Source organism: Solea solea, chromosome 18, assembly GCF_958295425.1.
Source record: "Solea solea chromosome 18, fSolSol10.1, whole genome shotgun sequence".
Taxonomy (NCBI): domain Eukaryota; kingdom Metazoa; phylum Chordata; class Actinopteri; order Pleuronectiformes; family Soleidae; genus Solea; species Solea solea.
Genome location: NC_081151.1, coordinates 23288599 through 23311701, shown reverse-complemented (window position 1 = coordinate 23311701; position 23103 = coordinate 23288599). Strand labels below are relative to the sequence as shown.

The 23103-nt window shown below is 41.5% G+C and overlaps 2 protein-coding genes across 6 annotated transcripts in view; both read left to right on the top strand.

Moving 5' to 3' along the window:
* The first annotated feature begins 612 nt into the window (after positions 1-612).
* wdr89 (WD repeat domain 89) lies at positions 613-3181 on the top strand. Its single transcript, XM_058614843.1, has 2 exons — positions 613-814; positions 1312-3181. Exon 2 carries the CDS (start codon positions 1314-1316, stop codon positions 2442-2444), a length of 1131 nt encoding a protein of 376 aa, XP_058470826.1. The 5' UTR covers positions 613-814; positions 1312-1313; the 3' UTR covers positions 2445-3181.
* An 852-nt stretch (positions 3182-4033) lies between these two features.
* ppp2r5eb (protein phosphatase 2, regulatory subunit B', epsilon isoform b) overlaps positions 4034-23103 on the top strand; it is a 35922-nt gene continuing 16852 nt past the window's right edge. The window contains exons 1-2 of one of the 5 annotated variants that reach the window (XM_058614841.1): positions 4034-4451; positions 14652-14812. In XM_058614841.1, the coding sequence (XP_058470824.1) occupies positions 14656-14812 (157 nt within the window). In that variant the 5' untranslated portion in view covers positions 4034-4451; positions 14652-14655. The other 4 variants (XM_058614840.1, XM_058614839.1, XM_058614838.1 and 1 more) reach the window with 4 other exon arrangements.

Below are 23103 nucleotides of genomic sequence, written 5' to 3'. Positions count from 1 at the left end.
ATCCATCACAATTTGTTGGATCAGAGATAAATTCACTTAAAATATAATATAACAATGAAAAGTAGAATAAATCTATGTAATACTAATGGTGATATGATCATTTGTTTGAGTAGAGTAAAGGTCATTTGATGTTCGGCTCACTGCACCAAAGCCCATAGAGAAAATCAGTGATTTTAACATCACAGCACACAGGAGTTGTTGATCCGCCGCTGCCTCCTTCACTAAGTTCAAATGTCTTGAAAAACTTCATTCAGATTTACCTCAGTGACACAAAGTGACCACACGAGGCAGCAGTAGACCGTAGACCACCACGAGCCCACAACTCTACAGTGCAGTGCATGAGGGTGTAGTTGCGCTACTAAACCACAAGGTGGCACTTCAACATTTAACATTCAGGCAAGTACGTCCGTTTGGGAGACATTTCTAACACACTCAGACTTCAGAGTTCATTTAAAAACTTAAACCGATTGAATTATTTAATAAACATTTATATCAACAACAAAAACATTTTAGATTGTGGGAAAATGTGTTAAAAAATGATTAAAGTTGCAAAAACGACTAAACGGAAACGTTCCTTCAGCGGCGGAACTACTTGTTGATGATCGAGTTCCCAGTCGGGCATAAATGTTACACGGAGCACATCCTCCACGCGTGTTTGACTTATAAGTAGTTATTGCCGATGTTTACCGTGAGTCTTTGATTTAGCACTAATGCTAATGGACTTAATATCACGAATAAACATGTCATAGAGTTTTGTTTCACGTGGAGACGGAAGTGTTTTCTCTTGACCAGCGGACATTACTGCAGAAAAAAGGTGAGTTAAAAGTAAACAACAAACAAACATCAGTAACAACATTATTTACACAAACGCTGTAAAGTGAAGATGAAGCTAAACCCTGATTTATGCGCCTGTGTTTCCAAGGAAACGAAGTTGGCACCAAACTGCGTTGAAAAATGTGAAGATTTTTACCGTCTGCGTTTCATGACAAACACAAGCGTCACATTAAATACGACTTTTTCCACATTTGACAAATTAATAAAACGTCATGTCTAATTCGGCATTAAGTGACGCGTGGGTTTAAATTGTTTAGCACTGACTGCGTGTGTGCCGAACTGTCAAGTTCTTTCTAGAGATTTTTAAATGTAAAAAAAAAAAAAGGTTTACTAATATGTATTGAATATTGATTGTAAGTATGGATAGAATTACATTTCCAAATTTTTTAATTGAGATTGGAGAATTGTTGTGGCTTGTTTGTTGCTCATGGAGTTTTAATTGGGATTAAATGTTGGTGTTTGTATATTTCTCCCCAGCAATGGAGAGTTTGGAGGAGAAGCTCAAAGGTCTGTCCATCGCTCGGCGCTGTCGTCCAGAAGAGGCCACCTACCTGCTGCACGTGGCCCTGCAGCCGCCCGGTCTGCTGGCAGTGACCTGCTCCAACTTCACGCTCCACCTGCACAACAAGGACACTCTGAAGCTGGTGGCGGAGTATCGCGGTCACACCAAGCCGCTGTGTGGGGTCACTTTTCCCCGCAGCTCTCCCGACCTGCTCTACTCCGCCTCTGCTGACGGCACAGTGCGGGGCTGGGACGTCCGCCGCCCCGGGTCACAGGCGGTCCAGATGTTTAAGAGCGACCCGGCGCACAGCTACTGCAGCTTCGACCTGAGCTGCAGCGACACGCTCCTGTGTGCCGGCACGGAGCAGGTGAACGGCGAGGACAGCTTCCTGGTTTTCTGGGACACCAGGAAGCCAGATAGGGGCGGGCTGCTGGGCGTGTACTCCGAGTCGCACAGCGATGACATCACACAGGTGTGCTTCCACCCTCGTGACAAAGACCGCCTGGCGTCGGGCTCCACAGACGGCCTTGTTAATGTTTTCGACCTGAGCCGGGGAGCGGAGGAGGAGTCGCTGCTCGCCACCTGTAACAGCGACTCGTCGGCCGGCTCCGTCTGCTGGTCCGGACAGGATTACACTCAGCTGCTGTGCCTCAGCCACGACGAGGGGCTGCACCTGTGGGACCTGAGCCAGCTGGACACGGACGAGCCGCTCACCGTCTTCAGCACCGAGGACGCTCGCGGCCTGACGCCGCTGCCCGGCGGAGTGGGCGTGGATTACGTGGTCGGAGGGACGTGGCTGGAGGAGGCGCAGAAGCTGCTGGTGGTGGCGGGGATGAACAGCGGCGATCTGCACCTGATGGAGTGTGACGACAAGGGGCTGCGGCTGCTCACAAGCCTGAAGGGCGGCCACGCCTCCACGGTGCGCTGCTTCCTGTGGGACGCGGCGGGGGAGGCGCTGGTGACGGGGGGTGAGGACGCACAGCTGTTGCTGTGGAAACCAGGAGGGGCGGAGCTGACGGCGGGAAAACGGGAGTCCATGAAGAGCCAATCGGCTTTGAGATTCCAAACCAGGCCGCATAAAAAACATGGCTTCCAGAAGAAGAAGTAGGCAAAGACCTGACGGCAGCTTTCAGAAGAGAAATGACTGTCACTGGACAACTAACGTGGACTTATAACAAGAATCTAGTGTAGTTTTGGAGTGAGTTTTATCCAGTGTCTCTCCGGAGTCAAACAGGAAGTACTGAACCATTCTGTGAACAAGTCTTTTTAAACAGACTGATACGAAATCATGGAACACAACGTGACTGATACTAAACTCGAGTCGAGTCGAGTAGAGCTGTATAATAGAAATGTCTTATTTTGTCAATTCGACCAGTAGCTCCTCGAGCTAAAATCACTGATTGTCTCTATGGGCTTTGGTGTGGGAGAGTGAGTGGTTTACAAACTTCAATTTCCTGTTGGAAAAGTCTGTCTCATAGTGAGATAAAGACGTGAACAGGTTCTGAAGACCAATATAGATTTTATCAGGTGAGTCTTTTGTCAGTACCTCATATCGCCACATTTCAAAAATCATGAACTGTCTCATGAACTCTACTAACAGCTAGAAAACAACAAAAGATTGTTTTAAATGATGATTTAGGGTGAAAAAAAATTGGACTTTATTGAAAATGTTGCCAAATGTGCATGGATGTATGTTTGTAAAGTTAGTACAAACAAAAATACAAAGAATGGTTTACACACTGCCGTAAAGCTTGATTGTTTTCCACTTTTTAATTCTAATTTATTGATGAAAAGTCAAAATTCACAGCATTTTCATCTGTGTTTTAAATAAATGCTTTCATTTTATTCTGTGTGAGTCAAACAGTGTTTTACCAATGTTTGCTACATTATTTTTATTAGTGTGTGTGTGTGAGTTGAGGAGTGAGGCCAGGCCCAGGACAGGTTTAACCTCATTCCAACACACACACACACACACACACACACACACACACACACACACACACACACACACACACACACAGAGGTTTACAAACAGAAATGCAAACAATACTTTACTAAAACTTTTTAAGAAATGAGGTCAAGTACACACACGCACACAGCTATAAAACATGCTTTAATTGTAAACTGTCACTTTGAATAAATCAAACTAGAGAAACAAAAAGGTTTCTATAGTCTCTGAGAATCAGGTTCTGCCTCATTAGGACCAGATTTTGGTCTCCATGAGGACTACTAGTCCTGACAAGGTCAGTGTTTATGACAGAAAAAAGTCCTAAAGACACGTTTGCATAGCATTCGTAGTGCGGACACTCAGTGACAATTATAGCCACTTACGCTAACCTTAACCATCACAACTAAGTCCCTAACGTAAACCTAATATTAACCCTAACCCTAAAACCAGGTCTTAACCTGGGGTGTCAGAATTTGAGGACCAGGACCACCAAAATGTCCTCACTTCCTGAGGTATACAAGTTTTTTGGTCCTCACAAAGATACCCATGCAAGGACGCACACACGCGCGCACACACACTTTCCTGCCCCGCGATCTCTTCTTTCCTCGTCCCTTCCCGTCCACCTAACCCGCGCGGACGCGTGATTGACACCCGCCGCCTTCCAATCCCCGCGCCGGGCCTCGGCGGCGGCGGCCAATCAGCGTCGCGCTTGGCCGCGTCGCCCCGCGCCCAGCACGCTGCGCTGCGTTGTGTGTTATGTGTGCCATGGTCTGAGCCGAGCCGTGTTGACAATAGAAGCAGCAGCGGCCCCGGATCATAAACGAGCCGAGGAAAAACAGCCAAAATCCAGGGGTTCGGGGGAAGGCCAGCCGCCACAGCAACCTCTCACGGGAATGTAAACGCGTCAGCCGAGTCGTTTTATAAAGCCGTGTTTTGTTATTGATGGAAGTTTGAGGATTGTTGGGGGGGAAAAAGGCGACTCGTGGTTTTTTTGGCTGTTTTCAGGCCAAAGATTTTCCTGCTGGGAAACGCTGTTCGCACCGAGCTGGAGGTGTTAGCCTCACACTTTTAGCCGCCGCCGCTAGATTCCCCCCCAGTTTTTGTATCCAAACATAGGATTAAAGTCCTCGCCTTCTTCGTCTCCGTCGCGAACCGCAGAGGATCAAGGTAAAGTACCGAGAGCTAACAGACACACGGGCGGCTGCAGCTGGTCGGGGCCCCGGACTCGGGACTCGGGAGTCGGTGTGTGTTTCCCAGCCCCAGTCGCTCTGTCAGTCAGTCAGTCACTCAGCTAAACGGTTAGCAGCATTAGCACTGCCCCCCTCTCTGTTATTTACATCTGGGATGATGGGTGATCGCCCAAACCCGCCCAGGTAACGTTATTTCATGAGCACATATGTTCATAATTCAGATTTGATTGTGTCTGCATCCGCTTTAATTGTGTGTTTTTCCCCATTGCAAAGAATGCGAGCTGGTGGCGGCTAGCAGGCTAAAACTTGAGCTAACCCCGCGGTAGCTCGCTAGCTAGCAAGCGAAGAAGAAGAAAAAGGAAAGAAGGTGTTTTGTGAAATTAAAAGTGACGGCATTGACGAGCGCCTCCGTTATTTTCATGTTAACTACATTTAAGTGTTTTCTTGTCTCCGTAGAGACACCTAATTGCCACAATATATGTCTAATTCAGACGCCTTTGTAGCGGCCGGTCGTGGAGCTAACGTTGCTAGCTAGCTAACGTAAGTGAGGGCTTATTATCGCGCTGTCAAGTTTTGAATATTGTGCTGCTGCCAGGCCCAACATGGCCAAGCTTACACCAGCTCCATTACTGCTTTATACTAGGGCTGCAACACTTATTCCAATATTAATCTTTACTAAATTAATCGTCAACTATTTTTTGTTACTCGATTGGTCGGGTTGAGTGTTTTTTCAGTAATCAAAACAAACTCTCTGATATTTTTTTTCAGCGTCGTAAATGTGAATATTGTTTGGTTTCTTTTGCTCCTCATAACAAAGAAATCACTTAGAACTGAATCATTTTTTGGTTTGTGGACAAAACAAGACATTTCAGGACATCATGTCCCAACATTTTCTGACATTTTACATTGAGGTAATAATCGACAGATCAATCGATGATGAAAATAATCGTTAGTTGCAGCTCTAACTTACACACCCATATTGTTGTTGCTTTTACTGGGCTACCTTGCTGCTTTAGCTGTTAACTAAAACAATAACACACATGGGTCACAGGTTTGAGACCTCTAGTCTATTTATTTATTTATTTATTTATTTATTTATTTATTTATTTATTTATTTATTGTATATTGTTCTTTCTTAATGCCTTAGATTCAAAAGTTGTATTGAAGTTTGTGGTAACACCTATGAAACTGGCACAATTCATTCGTTTACATACTATGCTATACTTATTATTCCTAAACCTACAGACGTTAAGATTGTATGACTTCTGCACTTGGAAAATTAAGTTAGAAAAAAAGAAATTATCTTCTGCCAAAAAGAATACAGAATTTGTTCATAACCAGAGAGACCTCAATATCAACTCTTTAAAAGAAGCAGCATTTAGAACAAATATAAAGAAAGGCTGTGCATCAGTTGAGGGTGTTGTTCTAAAACAAACCACTTTTTTTTACAAACTTAAAAACACATTTAAAGACGTACGTAGGCGGAATGATACTTTGTCTGTATATACATGTATTTTTCTTGTTTTTGAATCTCAGGGTTTGTTTTATAAATCACGTGCTGACGGGTAACAAGTGTACTCCGGTTCGGCAAAATAAGCTTGAGCTTCAGGCTGCACATTTCCAGTCTATGTCTTCATGTGCACAAAGCTGCTATTTATTTTTTTTTAACCATGTGTGTTTTAAATGTATCTGCACCATTAATTTGTACTGGAATAGATTTAATTTTTATACTATGTGTGCATTTAGGGCTGCAAATTGTATGCAAACAAACATCTTTGCATGTAGGTACTCGCTTGCTTTAAAACAACAAAAACCTGCATGCAGAGACTGCAGTGGCTGTGTGAAATAATGGCAATATGGAAATAAATCTTATCATGATATACTTATTTTATTCACTACTGATATCCCAGTATAAATAAAGTTTCTTTTTAACTCTAAAGTGAAATGATAACTGGAGCTCATTCTGCAAATGAAACGGGTATATATGAACTAAAGTGTTCAATTTAGTTCAAAGCGTCAACTTTTACAAGACAACAAAATACATGTTTTGGTCTGCTAAAAAAAAAGTAGGTATTTATACAAAGATAAAATATCAGAATCGGTTAAATTTATTGAGACTCCGACCTTCGTTCATGCTGTAAAGTAATCTTTTCCAGTCACATGACTGCTTTTAAATGATTGTATTCTCTCATTGTTGCCTGTGGATGAAATTAGTCTCTTGTTTTTGTATCGACGAAAGGTTACATCACGATAATTAGGGATCTCGTGTTAAAATTTTGAGGAACAAATCAGAATTGATGTTTGTAGGGCAGCAACTAACAATTATTTTCATAAGTTAGTAATCTGTGGATTATTTACTTGATTAATGGAGTATGTGTTTGGTCCTTTAATGTCAGAAAATGTTGATCTGTGTTTACCAAATCTGGAGGTTTTTCAAAATGATTCCGTTTTAATTATTTCTTTATTTGGAGCAAAGGAACCAGAAAATATTCACATTTAAGAAGCTGCAAAAATCAGAAAACCTTTTTTTACTCTTGACGATTAATTATGTATTTGATGAATGGAAAAATCGTTGCAGCCCTAGAAGTTTGTACATTTTTGAAAACTATCATGTGCCTAGGGAGGCTTTTTATATTTTGAGCTTTTTTTACTCTGTTATTGAGACATAATTGAATTAAATTAGTTTTGGATGTTCGCTGTGACGATTAATGATATATTTAAAAGAAGTTGTCAGTAATGTTAAAGCATGTTGTTGTTGTTTTTTTACAATTTATGGCAATAGTATCATGGATGTGAGAGGAAATGTTCATGTTGTTCCATGCCTAATGTGGTGGAGTGGTGAATTTGCTGTCTGTGTTGTCATGGACACATTTACTTGATTTTGAGTCCCCACAGTGAATCTGGCTATAGCTCGAGCTGTGTCACTTGTTTTTTTTTCTGAACATGCCACAGGACGGTCATTATCTTTGTTTGTACTCGTGCTTCGTCTCTAATTATGACAACATTAGTGCAGCGCTTCTTTCTATATGAGGAGTTGGACCCACTTTTTTAAAGATGCAAACTATTGTGAACCAAATCTGTGCGTAGTGTAGCCACTCACTTGGTAAACAAATCATTTCCAGGAAAAGTTTGGTAGGTTAACCATAATTCGCCATCTACAGGATTTTCATTTGTATGCCTCATTACCGTAACTCCTAGACCGTTTGTGATATCTAGAAAATTCAAAAATGATGGTCTGTCCAGCGTGTGACCCCGCCTTTCGCCCTATGTTAGCAGAGATTGGCACAGCACCTCCCACACATGACCCTCATGTGGAGGATAAAGCGGTAGAAGATGGACGGATGGCTGGAAAGCAGAGAAATGGAGATTAATTTTGCACCCATATACTTGTCATTATGGTAGAACCTTAGGACTCTGTGAGTGCGTGTTGGATGCCAGAGGCCAGGTGTGGCTGTGCGTGTATTACATGTGATGGTATTTGTGTAGGTGTAGTTGTACTTGTTTGGTGTCATGCTGGTTGTGTGAGTGTGAATGTCATGGCAGGTTGAGCTCAGGCTCCGCTCAGGTTAGGAATGAACTGGTTGTGGTTTGGTGAGGACGTTGTTAGGAGTCCTTAAAAGAATACCCGTGTGTGAACCTGTGTGTTTGAAATTTGCCAAGATTTGTTGATCTCAATGCAATCAGGCCATGAATGAATGAATGAATGAACGAATGAATCATCACACCAGTTGAAGGCTGAGTAAGCAATGATTTTCAAAATTAAAATCAAGTTTTTGAAACAAAGCCATTGTATAAACATTGCAGAGTCTGCACTTAAATCATTCCGTTTGGTGCAATGATTTATTAATATATGTAATAAATTGGTCCAGGTCTGCTGCGATTAATCGATTTTGAATCAGTTAGTAAAGTAATAAATAAAACCTGATTTTTCAGCTACTTAAATGGTGAATATTTGTATTTTTTTTGCTCCATTTTACAAAGAAAATGATGAACAGATTAATCGATGATGAAAATGATTGTGAGTTCTGTTCATCACACTGTGTTGTGATGAGCAGTGTTCATTCATTCATTCATTCATTCATTATCTACCGCTTTCTCCTTCACATGAGGGTCACAGGGTCACACCCAGGTCACGCTGTTCAGAACATACAAATAACATGTTTCTGCATCTGTCTTAGTTATACATCATGTAGTGAAGTCTTCTGTTGTCAGTGTTCTGCCTCAGCGATGGAACAAACAAGAATTTAAAGACCATAAAGGCCCAGAAAGTTGTTGTAAAGGCGAGTCGGTGTGTATTTTGTTTGTTAGTTCAGTTTGGAACGGCAAAGTCCTGGGTCAGCCTTTTACTTCGTAGGTGGGGTGTGTGTGCTGTGCCGAGGGCCTCGTAGCCATGAGGCGCCTAACCTGTGTCTTGTGGGGCCGGTCTAGCTCCACCCTGACTGTACCCTAACATTTTACTCTGGTACATCTTGGGAAGGGCATCAAAGAATGGAACGGTTGCGGTCACCGAGCTGCACTGTGCTGCACCGTTCCACATGAGGTCGTCTGTGACTCCTCAGCAGTTAGTCCACCTTGTGTCGTGTTCAGCGGAGCGCTTTGGTGTTTTGGAAACTTTCACACTGTATTGTTAAAGACAAATGAAGAGGGGACACACAGAGAGTGTCATCCTTTTAGATTTTAATGCAGGACTCGTACCTGAGTGTGTGCTGTCGTAAATATGACGAGTTCAATGTGAGTTAAGTTTGTTTGTTTGTGTGTGTGTGTGTGTGTGTTGTGTTCCCTTTCTCCAGCTCCTCTCACTCTTCTGTGTCGATGTCCCTGTGTTGACTTCCTGTTGAACGGCAGCTCCCTCCCTCCTCTTCCTCCCTTTCTGTTGCTGGCTGTGCCTCCTCTTCCTCTCCCTCGCTCCTTCCTCCTTGTTCTCTAACCCCACCCTCCCTCAGCCAGTGTGGATGTCATCTGGTGCCTTATGTAAGAGAAGAGGGAAAAGGGCGGGGACCGGTGCTCTGGTGCCTGGGTGCCCGGGTGCCCACACACCTGACCAGCTGCCGTAGTCTCTCACTCTGCCCCTCATGCTTTGTCGTCGCTCTGGAGTGTTTTTGTCATTAGTTGGATTATCAGATACAGAGAGAGGGAGAGAGAGATAGAAAGTGAGGGACTGATGGTTGTTCATGGGGATTCCAGTGCCCCCTCGCAGGGGTAAGTCTGATTTGTGTTTTTTTTTAAGGAAACGGTCGTAGTTTTTCTGTCTTTTTCTGGAAGCGAGAGAATAAAATCAGTGGAAGCTCTGTTTACTTGGTGTACATGAGTCACACATGTGTATTTAAATAGAGCACTGTTGGTTTTCTGGCTGCTACAATAAATCATCAATCGATAATTAATCAGTTACTAAACTAATTGCCTGTATATAACAAAGAAATCATTAAAATGTTTTTTGGTTTGTGGTAAAACCACATTTGAGAACATCACTTCCAAGTTTGATCAACATTTTTTTATCAATGTTTTCTGACATATTTTGGGGTCAAATGACTTTTCAGGCAGATGAATTGATTATTTAGGAAAAAAATGGACAATTAAGAAAATGATCTTTGTAAGCCAAAACACAAATTGTAAGGGTTTTTACACCAGGACTGAGACTAACAATTATTATATTATTAACCTGATAATCATCCTGCCTTTATTTTATATAGCTTTGTCTGTAAGAATACAGATACAGAAATATTCATCATTTTTCTGCTAATTATTGTTTTACCCACTCAACTGCTCAACTTTAAATTAGTTTTGTTGATTTTTGTCACTTAAATTGGCTGATTGATTAATCAAGGTATTTCTGTGTGCCTCCAAATAATCTTATTATGAAATAATCTGGTAAAAAATATTCACAGTATCTAGCTCTTTATTCTGAAACACACCCATGGCTAAAACCAAACCATTTGTCTTGGATGTGTGAGTGTGGATGAGGACCTGCTTCGCCTCTTCTGTAACTGTGTAATTCACGGGAATAAAACCTCATCGTTAAAGTGTGTGTGTACGTCAGAGCTGCTCTGCTTTAAGCATTAACCGCTGTTAATCTCAGAGACGGTAATTTTCAGAGGCCGTGGAGAGCCTGCTTCCTGTTTGTCTGTGAAGCTCAGTCACTCTAATAGTAACAGCAGTGAGAGCAGTAACGGTAACTGCACTCAGAACAGGTGATGAGGTATCCGTTTGCACGTCTTTGTCGTGGTTGTGCTCTGAGATCTCTATGATAAGGTCATGTGATGTGTGGAGACCCACTCTGTGTGACTTTGTATGAGCAGCAGTTCAGGTCTTTTTTGGCGGCGCGCCCACAGCAGGAACTCGAGGAAAAACAGATTTTAGCCACTTAACAAAAGACTTGCCTCGTAAAAACCTACGTCAGTTTAAGTCTACACGGTTTTAAGAACATGTTCACTGCTTTATCTCACCGTTAGACAGACTTTTCCAACAGGAAACTGAAGTTTGTAAACCACTCACTCTCCCACACCAAACCCCATTGAGAAAATCAGTGATTTTTACATCACAGCACACAGGAGTTGTTGATCCACTGCTGCCTCCATCACTGCTGCCTCCATCTGTTCACATGTCTTATTTTGCCACTTTGGCATTGGACAAACTGTTCAGATTTACCTCAGTGACACTCAGAGTGATTTTCTTTATGGACTTTGGTGTGGTAGAGTGAATTGTTGAATCAATCAAGAGATTAAGAGGTGAACGTGTTCTTAGCAAGTCTTTTTCAACCAACCTTTTCACCAAGTGGCTAAAATGTGTCCACTGTGTCCAGTTTTTCGTGAGGATAAGGAGAAGAGTCAAAAACAAGGACAGGAAATGTCAGTCTTTACTTGGTTCTGCTCAGTGTCTGTGCCGTTCACAGCAGGACCTCCAGATTAATGACGACGTTCCCCGTCAGAGTGGAGTATTTAAAGTTTGTGGCCTGAGATGAGACAGATCACTGCTCAGCTGCTGCTGATGCTGACGGCAAACAGAAGGTGTTTTCACACTGATGGATGATTAACAGCTGTCTTATTACTGAAGGGAACGCGATGGCTGGCTGTCGACTAACACTCAAATAATCTGTTTTTTAAAAACAGAAATGCCAAATATCCCAAACAGTACAAGCTGACTATTTTTGTGTTGTTGCTGGTTTTGTTCAACTGTTAAGAAGATTAACTGATTAAAATTATGGTTCGATTAATTGTTGCAACACTTAATGGTGAATCCATTTCATGTTAGTATTTTTAAATTGGAAATTTATTGAGTTCCTTTATTGTCTCTGTTCAGCAGTCAAATTATGAATAAACTAATATGTTTTTTTTTTTTTTACATATAATTCTGTTTTATGAAAACCTTTGTAAAAACCTATGGAAACACTTGCATATATTATGCCATTTTAAAAAGCCATAGAACGGTCAAAAATGGACCAGGAAATTGCAGCCTGTGCAATCTGCTAGTTGTTTTAAATTGTGAATTTCTGCTTTCTTTGGTCCACATAAACACATCATTAAAACTTCATTATTTTTGGACAAAACAAGTCATTTTGAGAAGCACTAATGATGCGACATTTTCGACACTTTCTGACATTTTATGGACCAAACGTCTAACAGCGTAGTCCGATGATGAAAAGTAACTGTCGCTCGTGCTCTTAAATAATGATCAGTACAAATTACCTGGGAAATTGATGTGTTCAAACCACATTAGGTGGTTATTATTTTCTGCTTTTTAAAAACAAGGAAATTGTTTTTTTTTAATTGTCACATTTGTCAGTCGTTGATTATTATCGTCGAGTCTTACTCTGTCCACACATGGACCTGGAGCGTCAGTGCACTTTGTTGTGCGAGTGTGGATGTGATGATTGGACACGTCGGCTCAGCTGTGCAGCCTCTCATACGCTCACTTGTAAATGTCTCTCACTGACAACTGCCCGTGTCCTCAGGCCGCAGCAGTGTGTGAGTGTCCTTGGGGTGTCCCCTCTTATTGTCTGTCCTCTTTGTCCTGCTGGACACACAGTATGACTCCCTGTGTGACTTTGACAGCGCATTAGAGAAACAGCCTGCAGCGTCACACTCACATTTTTTATTATGTAACGGTTCCTTTCTTTCTTGAGTGGACTCACTGGACTCGTCATCTCTGTCTCCGTTTGTCCCGTGTGTGTTGAGACATGTTTAAACGCAGTAGCTAAGCATCCTGACCAAAATAGGGCTGAACAATTTTGAATGAACCTCTGATTTGTGAATATTTTGACTGAAATTGCTATTGCTGTATGATGAGCGCTACTAGAGGGAATGATTAATATCATTTAAAATGACTTGTGTGTGCAAATCTGCACGAAACAAAGATGTTTTTCTACCGTCTCTAAAATCATTTTAGGTTGGATAAATATTGTACCTCTAAGCCATATTGGGATGCAGCTCCCCTTGTGGCTCATTAAAACATAAATCTGTAAAAGACTGTATGTTAGTGAGTTGTACAGGCTTTTGCAGGTATGGAACATACAGAACCAAAGCACGATCCATCTCACTGTTCTAGTTCTGTGACGGAGAGAAATACAGCACCACCTACGGAGGCATAGTCAGACTTACACGGTCCGATCAATCCATTTTGTCCTCCGCACGTTTAGCTTAGCTCAATTAAACTGTGCATGTAAACGTACTCACTGTTGTAGAATCTAGTAGGACAAACTTACCAAGCCCTCTGCTGGATGCTAAGAGGTACTACTACATAAGGTCTATGAGGCTGCAGCAGCTCATTCCAGCTTGAACATGAACGTTACACTCCACGTTCAAACTAATATCAGATTGTGAATAAAAAGTCTCGTCCCTGATTGGTTGTTCAGCTGTGGTATTTATTATGATCCGATGTTTCTTCATGCTTTCTGATAGCATGGCTGCATAGAAAAGTCTTCTCTGTAATTAGGTTTGACATTTCCTCATGGGTGTGGTGAACGTTGATCAGTGTAAAGTGTGACAGCGACTGGTTTTTTTGGTCCTAATCTGCAGCGAACACACAGCAGTGAAACGTTTCCTCCACTTCCTCCCAATGTGGCGGCGGCTGTGGCTCGCAGCCACACAGTTGGCTCCATTGTTGTGTTGATATGCGTGTGTCATTGTCCGTATGTGTGTGTCCATGTAAATGTGGCCGGTGTGTTTGGCTTTCATCCGAGGTCTAAACACTCTGCTTTGGCTGCTCAGGTTTATCTGTGAGACGAATATAAGGCTGCAGGAAGGTGGAGTGAAAAAAAACAACCTGTGGGTTTTTTGTCGTCGTTTGCTTTTTCCGTCTTTTTATTTCATGAGCTAAACTTTGAGCCTCATAATCATGGCTGAAGAATGTGTCTGTGCTGATGCGTGACATGTTTCCCTCGCTGTGTTTAAGATTCAGTTCATTCTGTGTGGCTTCCAAAGTCAAATCTCTGGGTTAGATACATTATTTTGAACCACTTTTGTTTTCCTCTGATAAAACATGACTGTTTAAACAGACAGCTGTGCAAATACTTGATCTGGGTCATATATGGATGTTATGTCCGTATATGGTGACTTGTGACAAAATATGGTCACGACAAAGATGACTTTTTCCAAGGCTGTTGCAAATCCTATTTATTACATTGAATTTGTGAAAAACACAGTAAAAAAATGCATGGAATTGACAATATTATATTAAAAAAAACAAACATTTAATTTAGCCTAAAATTATTTGTGTTACAGCAGAATTTGAACATATTTATAGTCAATTTCATTGTTTCTAACACATAAATACAACTTCATCTAGAAGCCAAATAAACGAAGCTGGTATTATCTGAAATGTAAGGTAATAATAATAATAATAATAAGTGTATTTTAAGATCATGTAATCGAGATATTTACAGTGTACTGTCACGGTCACTCTTTGAGCAGCAAAAACATCTCAAAAGAAAACTTTTCATGAGTCCAGAGAAACAAACCTGTGTGCAGCTTGATATCCACATTAATCTCCTATATCAGGATATAGTCTCAAAATATAATCCAGACTTTATTTATAAGCCATATTGCCCAGCCTCACAGAAATCTTGATTTCATTTATATATACAAAAAAGTATATCATTATGAGATTTTCTCCCATGTCGTTCAGCCCTAACACGTCTATAAATGTGTGTATTCACCTATCTCTCCCTCTCTCCCCCCAGCAGGGCTATGTCCTCGGCAGCCACCACATCTCCATCTGTGGACAAAGTGGACGGATTTTCACGGAAGTCTGTCAGGAAGGTCAAGCCCAAGCGGTCGCAGAGCTCGTCCCAGTTCCGCTCTCAGGGCAAACCTATAGAGCTCACGCCCTTGCCACTGCTCAAGGGTAAGAAGGATGCCTGTGTGTGTGGATCATGTGGGAGGCTGAAGGTGTGAAATCCACCTTTATTTATCCAGTTCATTGGGATTAGATCCCATATACTTTTATTTTATTTTTGCGATACCTCTTTTAATTCCTATTTCGTCTACATGATGTTATGACTGATAAAAGGCGTTATTATCAAACTTAGATCATTTATTAACAACATGAATGTAACAATAACGAAACAATAGCCAACTGTAAACTATGTGTTAAAAGGTCACTAAATCTGACCTCTGACCTCCAATAACACGATCACACATGGAAGGAAACCGCTTTTGTTGTGACCTGCTTGGCGTTCCGTAGTGTGACTGGAACCACACTACGTTAATGAAATGTTTAAATACAGCGTTTTTTCCACCACTGAATAAGGTCACATGACTGATGAATAAGGTCACATGACTGATGAATAATGTCACATGACTGATGAATAAGTCACATAACTGATGCTACAAACCCTTCTATATTGGCAGTAAGCGCTTTAGCGCCAGGTGAATTTTGAGGGAGTATTTGCTCCAAACGAGGACAGAAGAATTGTCTGTGTTAACGGTTGTCGTGGTTACGTCTACGTCCTCATGATGAGGACGTAGCTCAGCTTCAGGTTAGAGGGAGGAGTTAACGTGTACGCATGTCTGCAGGACGTCACACTGGGGGGCGTGGTTAAATTCTCGATTCCACCTCTGTTTCCGATGGTCAAGATCGTGATGATGTTTCGGGGCGATATTCGACTTACACTCGAGATCGTGACACACCGAGTAAGATCTGCCGCTAAAGCTCTTGACTTTCTGTCTCTAATTATCGGCACATTTGCAGAAATTAACCAAAAAAATTAACATTTCCCAAGTTTTGTTGAACGTCGTTGGTTGGGGACGGCTTTGACAAGAGGTCACACTCTGAAATAATCTTGGAGACATTATTTCAAAGTTGAAATCCTACATCCTGTCGCTTTAAACTTCAAAATATTCCATCCCTAAAAGCTGAGGGAGCATAAATTCTCCTCGACAGTCCCAGAAATGCACCAGTCTGGATTTCGGCTTGGTTTTCTTACTGTTGTCGCCGTCTTCTTCTTCTTCTTCTTCTTCGTCTTCTGTGTATCGGCTAAAAGCAGACATGGGAGATTTTGCCCCGAGGCCTTTTCTGCCTATAATGAGATGGAGGTGCCATCATGAAGTGTTGGAGCTGAGTCAGTGATTATTTTCCTGCTCTGCCCAGTCCAGAGTCTGGTTCAACTTGTTCTGTCAGTGTGCTGTTTATGTGCACTGTGTGTGTGTGTGTGTGCGTGTGTGTCTAGACAGGCAGATCAACACAGCGTGTCACTGCATCTAAACCTCTAATCTACAGATGTGATGCATATCATATACTGTTTACAACCCACAACATTTACTGTTTATACAGTGTAATATAGAGCGGAGGAAGACGATATTTGGTCCTTTTTCCCCTCAAATCATGTTTGAATGAATTAATAACAACCCGTGATTTGTTTAAATCAATTTAATTGTTGTTTTTGTTGGCGTTTATTAAAAGTGGACGGGCGTGCCGGTGTACACTAACTCAACATGGAAAGAGAACAACTACCTAAAGCGGATTAATCAGACAGCGACGTTTTAAAGTAGTTACTCAACAAAAGTGAGTGCAGGATGAATCCTGTCCTTTCCTGACAGTTAAAGGGAGTTTGTCACTCTGTAGATTCATCGGTTAGTTGTTGGTCCATAAAATGTCAGAATGTTTTAAACTAAATGTTGATCGGCGTTTCCCAAACCTCAAAATGATGATGTTCTCAATCCAAACCAGCAAATGTTCACATGTAAGAAGCTAAAGAATGACATAATGTAACTCTTAACATAGGGCGATATATGGATATTAAATCAATATTGTGGCAAGGCATATTATAAAGTATCTGTGATGACCTTTCCTGGTTTTCAAAATGCATGTAATGGACAGTATTATATTTAAAGTCAGCTCATTTTCTGTGTTACAGCAGAATTTGACCATATTTAGTCAATTTCATTGTTGCTAACGCACGTAAATATCCTTTATTTGACATTAAAAGGCCAAAGACATAAAGCAGGTATTATCTGAAATGAAAGGTAATAATAAACATGTGTATTTTAAGATCATGTCATAAAGATCATAAACAGTAGATATGTCATTTTACAGTGTATTGTCACAGTCACTCTTTGAGAAGCACAAACATCTCAAAAGAAAACTTCAGAGTCCAGAGAAACGACCTGCGTGCAGCTTTATATCCACATAAATCAGGATATAGACTCAAATTATACATAATATATATATTTCTCTTTTTTATTTCGTCTGTGTTGAATTTAATGGCGGTCGACCGTGTCGTGGTGAGCTGAGTTACACTGAACCACGTTGTGTTGACGCATAATTACGCAGTAAAACTAAAAAACCAGGAACATGCGTTGTTCATTCCATGCCATGCCACTTCAGTGAGTATCAGAGCAGCGGAGCGTGTTTACACGTCACACTTTGATATCATTGATAGTTGGTGTGTTGTTGTTGTTGTTGTTGTTAATAAAGTGGTGACGGCAGGAATGTTGTCAGACAGAAACTGGTCTGGTCCACAGTCTGGTTCCTGCTCAGGTGGAGGGAGGGTTCACTCTCTGCAGCCTCATTTATGTTTTATTTTTATTATTTATTTTTTGTTGTCCGGCGCAAAGAAACAAAGAAATTGTTCACATTTAAGAAGCTGAAATAATCAGAAATCTTGTTTTAATGATGAAAAAAGCTTCAAACCGATAAATCCATCATCAAAATAGTTGGCGATTAGTTTAGTGATCGTTTAATAATAGAGCAATTGTTTCAGAACTAGCGCTCTGACATAAATGGTCCCTGTCAGTTTCACTTGCCGGGCGTTACTACTTCATGTCCCCTCACGGGGGCGCTGCTCAAATAAACGATGGGAAACTTGTGTGGAAGCGACCTGACCGGAAGAAAAACAATAATTGTGTTGTGATAGTTTTGGGATCGTGTAACGTGAGGTGATTCTCACCCCTAATTAGGCAGGTCCTCCTTCACACTAGGTGGCGATATGCCTCCTTAAGGCTTGTTATTATGAGGCATTTTCTGTTTGACTTATTATGGTGCGTTCGATTTGTAGTTTAACTCGGATTTCCAACTCGGAAACTTGGATTCCGTCTTCTCAAATGTGATGATTTGATTTTTTTTTTTTTTTCAGCTGTACAACACATTGACATTGATTGTAATGTCTCTTTGGGGAGATTTATTTAATATAATATTTAAAAATGTTTTAAATGTTCAGCTCTGGGACTGCACAATAACAAAAGGAAGTAACACATGTCTTATGTTGTAATGCTTGGTAACTTTTAAAATCTATGACATTGGCTTAAATTATAAAGCAGAATTGCAATATTGATTAGGTCAATTCCTAATCAACTGTCTTTAGTGGGTAAAATTCCACCAAATAATCCGACTGAATTGCCTTTTTTGGTCCTGGTAAATCACAGAACAAATCATACACAGTTTTCCAAAACAAACACTTGCAGTAAATGTATCTATACAAACCTTATGTACACATTAAATACATGTTACAGCACTGTTAGCAGCAGGGTGATTTTGCAGTGTAATGTAATTACAGTCTGTGACTGGGCTGTCCCTCAGAGATATGAATTAATTGTGATGTCAAATGTAGGTTAAGTCGTATAATTGTACAGTGTACTTATGTGTGGGAGCAGACAGACAAGCTGTTCTCTCACTTTTATAGTCGTGCTGCATTTATCTGCGGACTCGGCGGCAGCGGCACACGTTCTGTCTTTATTATTATTACTATTATTATTTTTTTTACATTTTTTTTAACACCTCCCTGCTTCTCTTTCACACATGAGCTTAACATTCACACGGCTCCACACATTTCTCACCTCCCCTCTCCGAGGACTGTGTGCAGTGTCTAAGCAAGCAGCAGCAGCAGCAGCAGCAGCAGCAGCAGCAGCAGCAGCAGCAGCAGAACAGTCTCAGGACCGTCCCGATTTAGAAGCCCATTGGATCACACACTTGACCGTCAGGTGTTGGTCTCTGTCTGCTGCTCCCGCTGAGACGTACTGAACATATGAAACCAAACATGGAGCTGATGGTGTCTTTGTTAAGTCATGGAGTCGAGGGTGGTGTCACACCTTTGTGTTGTGTTTTTTTAAATCTGCTTCATCATGAGTCTGTATCTCAGACACCGTACACGTGAAAACAATCGGCTTTTTATCCACGAGCAAAACGGAGCGAATGAAATGTGATTTTTATGAAAACAGTTTCCAGACTGGTAAAATCTCAAAACACTACCCTCTGCGGTGACTTTTTTTACAAGTAATAACTACGACTGTCGGAAAACATTGATGTCATATGACGCTTCTCATAATCAGTCGATTTAAAAAGATTTGTTCACAGAATGGTTCAGTGCTTCCTGCAGTTCCGTCTGACACAGTCACTGAACTGAAATACCACTGAACGTGGTAGTGATTGAATGTGTTTTCAGCATGTTTAAGTCTCTTTAACTGATATGCAGTTGGACATTGTTGGCTTTGATTCTTCGTCGGACTCATGACGACACTCTGACCAATCAGTGGGATTTAAGAACTTTAAGTAGATTTTGGAACTTTAAGTAGATTGTGGGATTCTAAGTAGATTTTTGGAAGTTTAAGTAGATTCTGGAATTCTAAATAGATTTTGGAACTACAAGTAGATTTATGAATTCTAAGTAAGTTTTTAAGTCTTTTTAACTGATCTACAGTTGGACATTGTTGGCTTTGATTCTTGTGTCGGACGTCGTGCTCATGACTCTTCAGTGACGACACTCTCTGACCGATCAGTGGCAGTCTGTTGACGTCACATTTTATTTTAGTATCGGCTCAGCTCGCTCTAACCTCGTCAGAGGTGCGATCACTGATGGAAAATCCACAAAAAAAAACAAGCCAGGCTAAGTCGTGCTACGATTGTAGAGTGTGAAAGTGCTAATAGCTGCACATCTTTCTTGAGCTTGTGTGTGTTTCTCTCTGGCTCATTGAGTGACATATCTGTCGCATTTCTTCCGATATCTCTTGCATTTCTCATCCAAACACACCTGCACTCTTAGTGAGTCGCCTGCCAAGTTTGAAGTCTGTCGAGCAAACCTTTGGACAGTTATGCGATGAAAAGTCAAGACAGACAGAAATCGAGGCTGCTCTCGCCTCCTACAGCGACGGCTGGCAGACTGCCCATGAGCAACACCCTCAATCATCCAGAACTGGGCTGAGATTGTAACACACAACTCCCAGGTGGGAGTGCGTACAACCGTGTGAAACGAAAAACAAATAAGCAAACAACCACGAGAGCTTGATCTGCCTGAATCAATAAAGGTTAAATAACGGTGAAAAAAACAAACCCAAAACTGACACGGAATTTGTAATTGACGTGTTTAGAGACAAGTTTTGGAAAAAACCTTCATAAGCGGGAGACCGGGACGTTTGCCAGCGAGCTCCCTGGTTACCACCAGAGTTGGCATAGCAACAGAAACATCACAGTGTTTCTGTACGAGTTCACCCTCATGTAACACAGTGTGAATAGATACTGCGGCGATATTGTGAGCACACGGTAGGAATTAACATCCTCTGATTTACAGACCTGCTGCAGTTGGTTTCATTCAGAGATGTTTGATGAGGGAGGGAGGGAGGGACAGAGGGAGGTGAAGAGAAGAAAAGACGCTGGAGGGAAACCTGGAGGAAGGGATTAGCAGCCACTTTCATGTTCTGGAACAGAGGAAGGAAACAGAGGAGATAGTTCATGACAGCTGAACATAAACTCTCCTTCATCCCGTCCCTCATTTATTCCCTTTCTTATTCTCTGCTGATTGTGTTCAGTCATTGAACCAGCCTGCCGTTTTTATTCACCCTTAATAACACGCTCACTTACAACTTCAGATCCCAAGAGATGATTTAAGTCAGTAAGTAGTTTTAGTTAAAAACAAGTCACAAAGGTACATAAGAAGTTTGAGTGTTTTTTGGTTTCTTTGCTGAAGGTTTGTGCGTGTAAGTGCCGTGATGTCGTGGTTTTCTAAAGCAGTTGTTTTTAGTTCCCCAACATCTGTTTGTAGAGGAGAAAATATTGTCCTTTGCATGCTTTGCATGCATGCTTCACAACTGAATGGACACGATAACAAAAGAACAGCACGAGCAGAACCAGAACAAACCATTAACGACAGAAAAAAAATGGACAAAATCTTGACGTGCTGGACGATGCAGAGGTTTTCCTCCTGAATGAGTTTGAGTTAACGCGTCGGACTCGTGTTCACCTGGTGACGACGGCCTCGCTCTGCCTGTGACTCTGTGTCTGATTGGTGGGTTTAAAAAAAGAGGAGTGAGGGACCAAAAATAGAAGGAAAAAGGAGAGAGAGAGGTGGACAATGCTGCACCTCCCGCCTCTGTCCTCGCTCTCCCTCTCTGTGGCTGTTTGACCAATGAAGCCCACCAACCCGCAACACCCCCCCGTCCCCCGTCCCCCGCCCCTCAGGAGGAACCCGATACAGGAGGTGTCTCTTTACATTTTTCCAGCCCCACTCGTTACAAAACAAGCCACACAAACGAGCGTGGCCCTGCTAAACTTTACCCTCGTCCACATGTTTGTCTCAAATCAGCGACGTTCACGACCGTCGCCTGCGACTGCTGGAGTCTGACAGGGAGCGGAAACACCATTGAGTGAGTGACGGCCATGTCTGTGTGGGTGGGTGGTGGGGGGGGGGGGAGCACATAGCTGCTAGCACAGGAGCGTGGAGTGTTAAAGTTAGTCTCTGCTGTCAAAGGCTGTCGCTGCTAGCAGCCGTGTGTGTGTGTGTGTGTGAAGGTAGACTTAAAATGGACTGTAACAGAAGATGAGTGTTTTCAATGACCGAGAGGAGAACGGAAAGTTCACTGGCAGAACCGGGACATTTTATCCTTTACGATTCCTCTTGCAGCTCCTCGTGGGTGAAAGTGTCGTAGTAGAGCAAATATTAGCGTTTGGGAACACGAGCTCGGCGTCTGGCTGCAAGTCAAACCTGTTCTTTGTCAAGAAACTGAATCAGGATTCGCAAAGAAATTCACTTTTAAAATCCCTGAAGTGAAGTCTGGGCCCTGATTTTTAAATCATAGCAATGTTACAAAATCTTTCAAATCCCTGCCACAAGCTTCCAAGTTGATTAATTCAACTAGAGCTGTAACGATGACTTTTCTTTTGACAATCGATTAACAATTAAAACAAGTTTCTGTGATTTTTCCGCTCCTTAAATGTGAATATTTCCTGGTGTCTTTGCTCCTTAAAACAAAGAAATCATTCAAACTGAATTATTTATTAATTATTCATTATTATGATTATGAAAATAAGCATGAGATGCAGCTCTAAATTCAAGCATGTGTTGTTATCACGCATGATAATGAACTTAAATGAATGAATACACTAATCCGCTTGGCACTTTGAAGAGATATTTACTCTTATAAATTAGTTCATGAAGATAATTAATAACCAATATGTAGAACACATGCACAACAATTGTTTTTAATTTTTTCCTAAATTTTGAATTTTACAAACTTTAGGTAAAAATTGATCAAAACCAAAACTTTTAAATGCATAAATAAAATGATGTGTAAACTATCCTGCAATGACTGGTACAATAAAAAATAACGGCACACCCTTTAATTCTTTTTTTCTCTTGTTTATTTGGACGACAAGATTATTTTTGTCATTGATTAATCTGTCGATTATCTTTGCAATTAATTTAGTACTCGTTTGGAAATGTTTTTGTCCACAAACCAAAATGATTCCGCTTCAATGATTTATGGAGCAAAGAAACCAGAAAATATTCACATTTACGAAGCTGAATATGGATCTTTTATATCTTTACGATCCATTTTTAAATTTCCAGGGCTAAAATTATCGCCGTACTTGAGTCTTCTTAAAGACGTGAATGCCCGGCCCCTTAAACGATAACAATTTAAGAGAAACCAGGTGTAATCCAGCTCATGGTGGTGTAGATTAGCACATGCTGACGGACATACAGACTCACACAGTTGCTGCTGAGCCCGGCAGTGAGTTTGTGGTGAGTTTGTGTTTGACGGTGCGTCGCTCAGCGCTCACAGCTGGAGGAATTCCTCGTCCTCGGTGACTCTGGTGTGCGTACAGCGACTCACCTGCGCCGCTGAAGGCCGTCTTTGTCTTTGTGTCTGTGCCAATGCAACGAGTAAGGAAAGTTTGACACGGAGCATCAGCTGTGAGGCCTGTGAGTT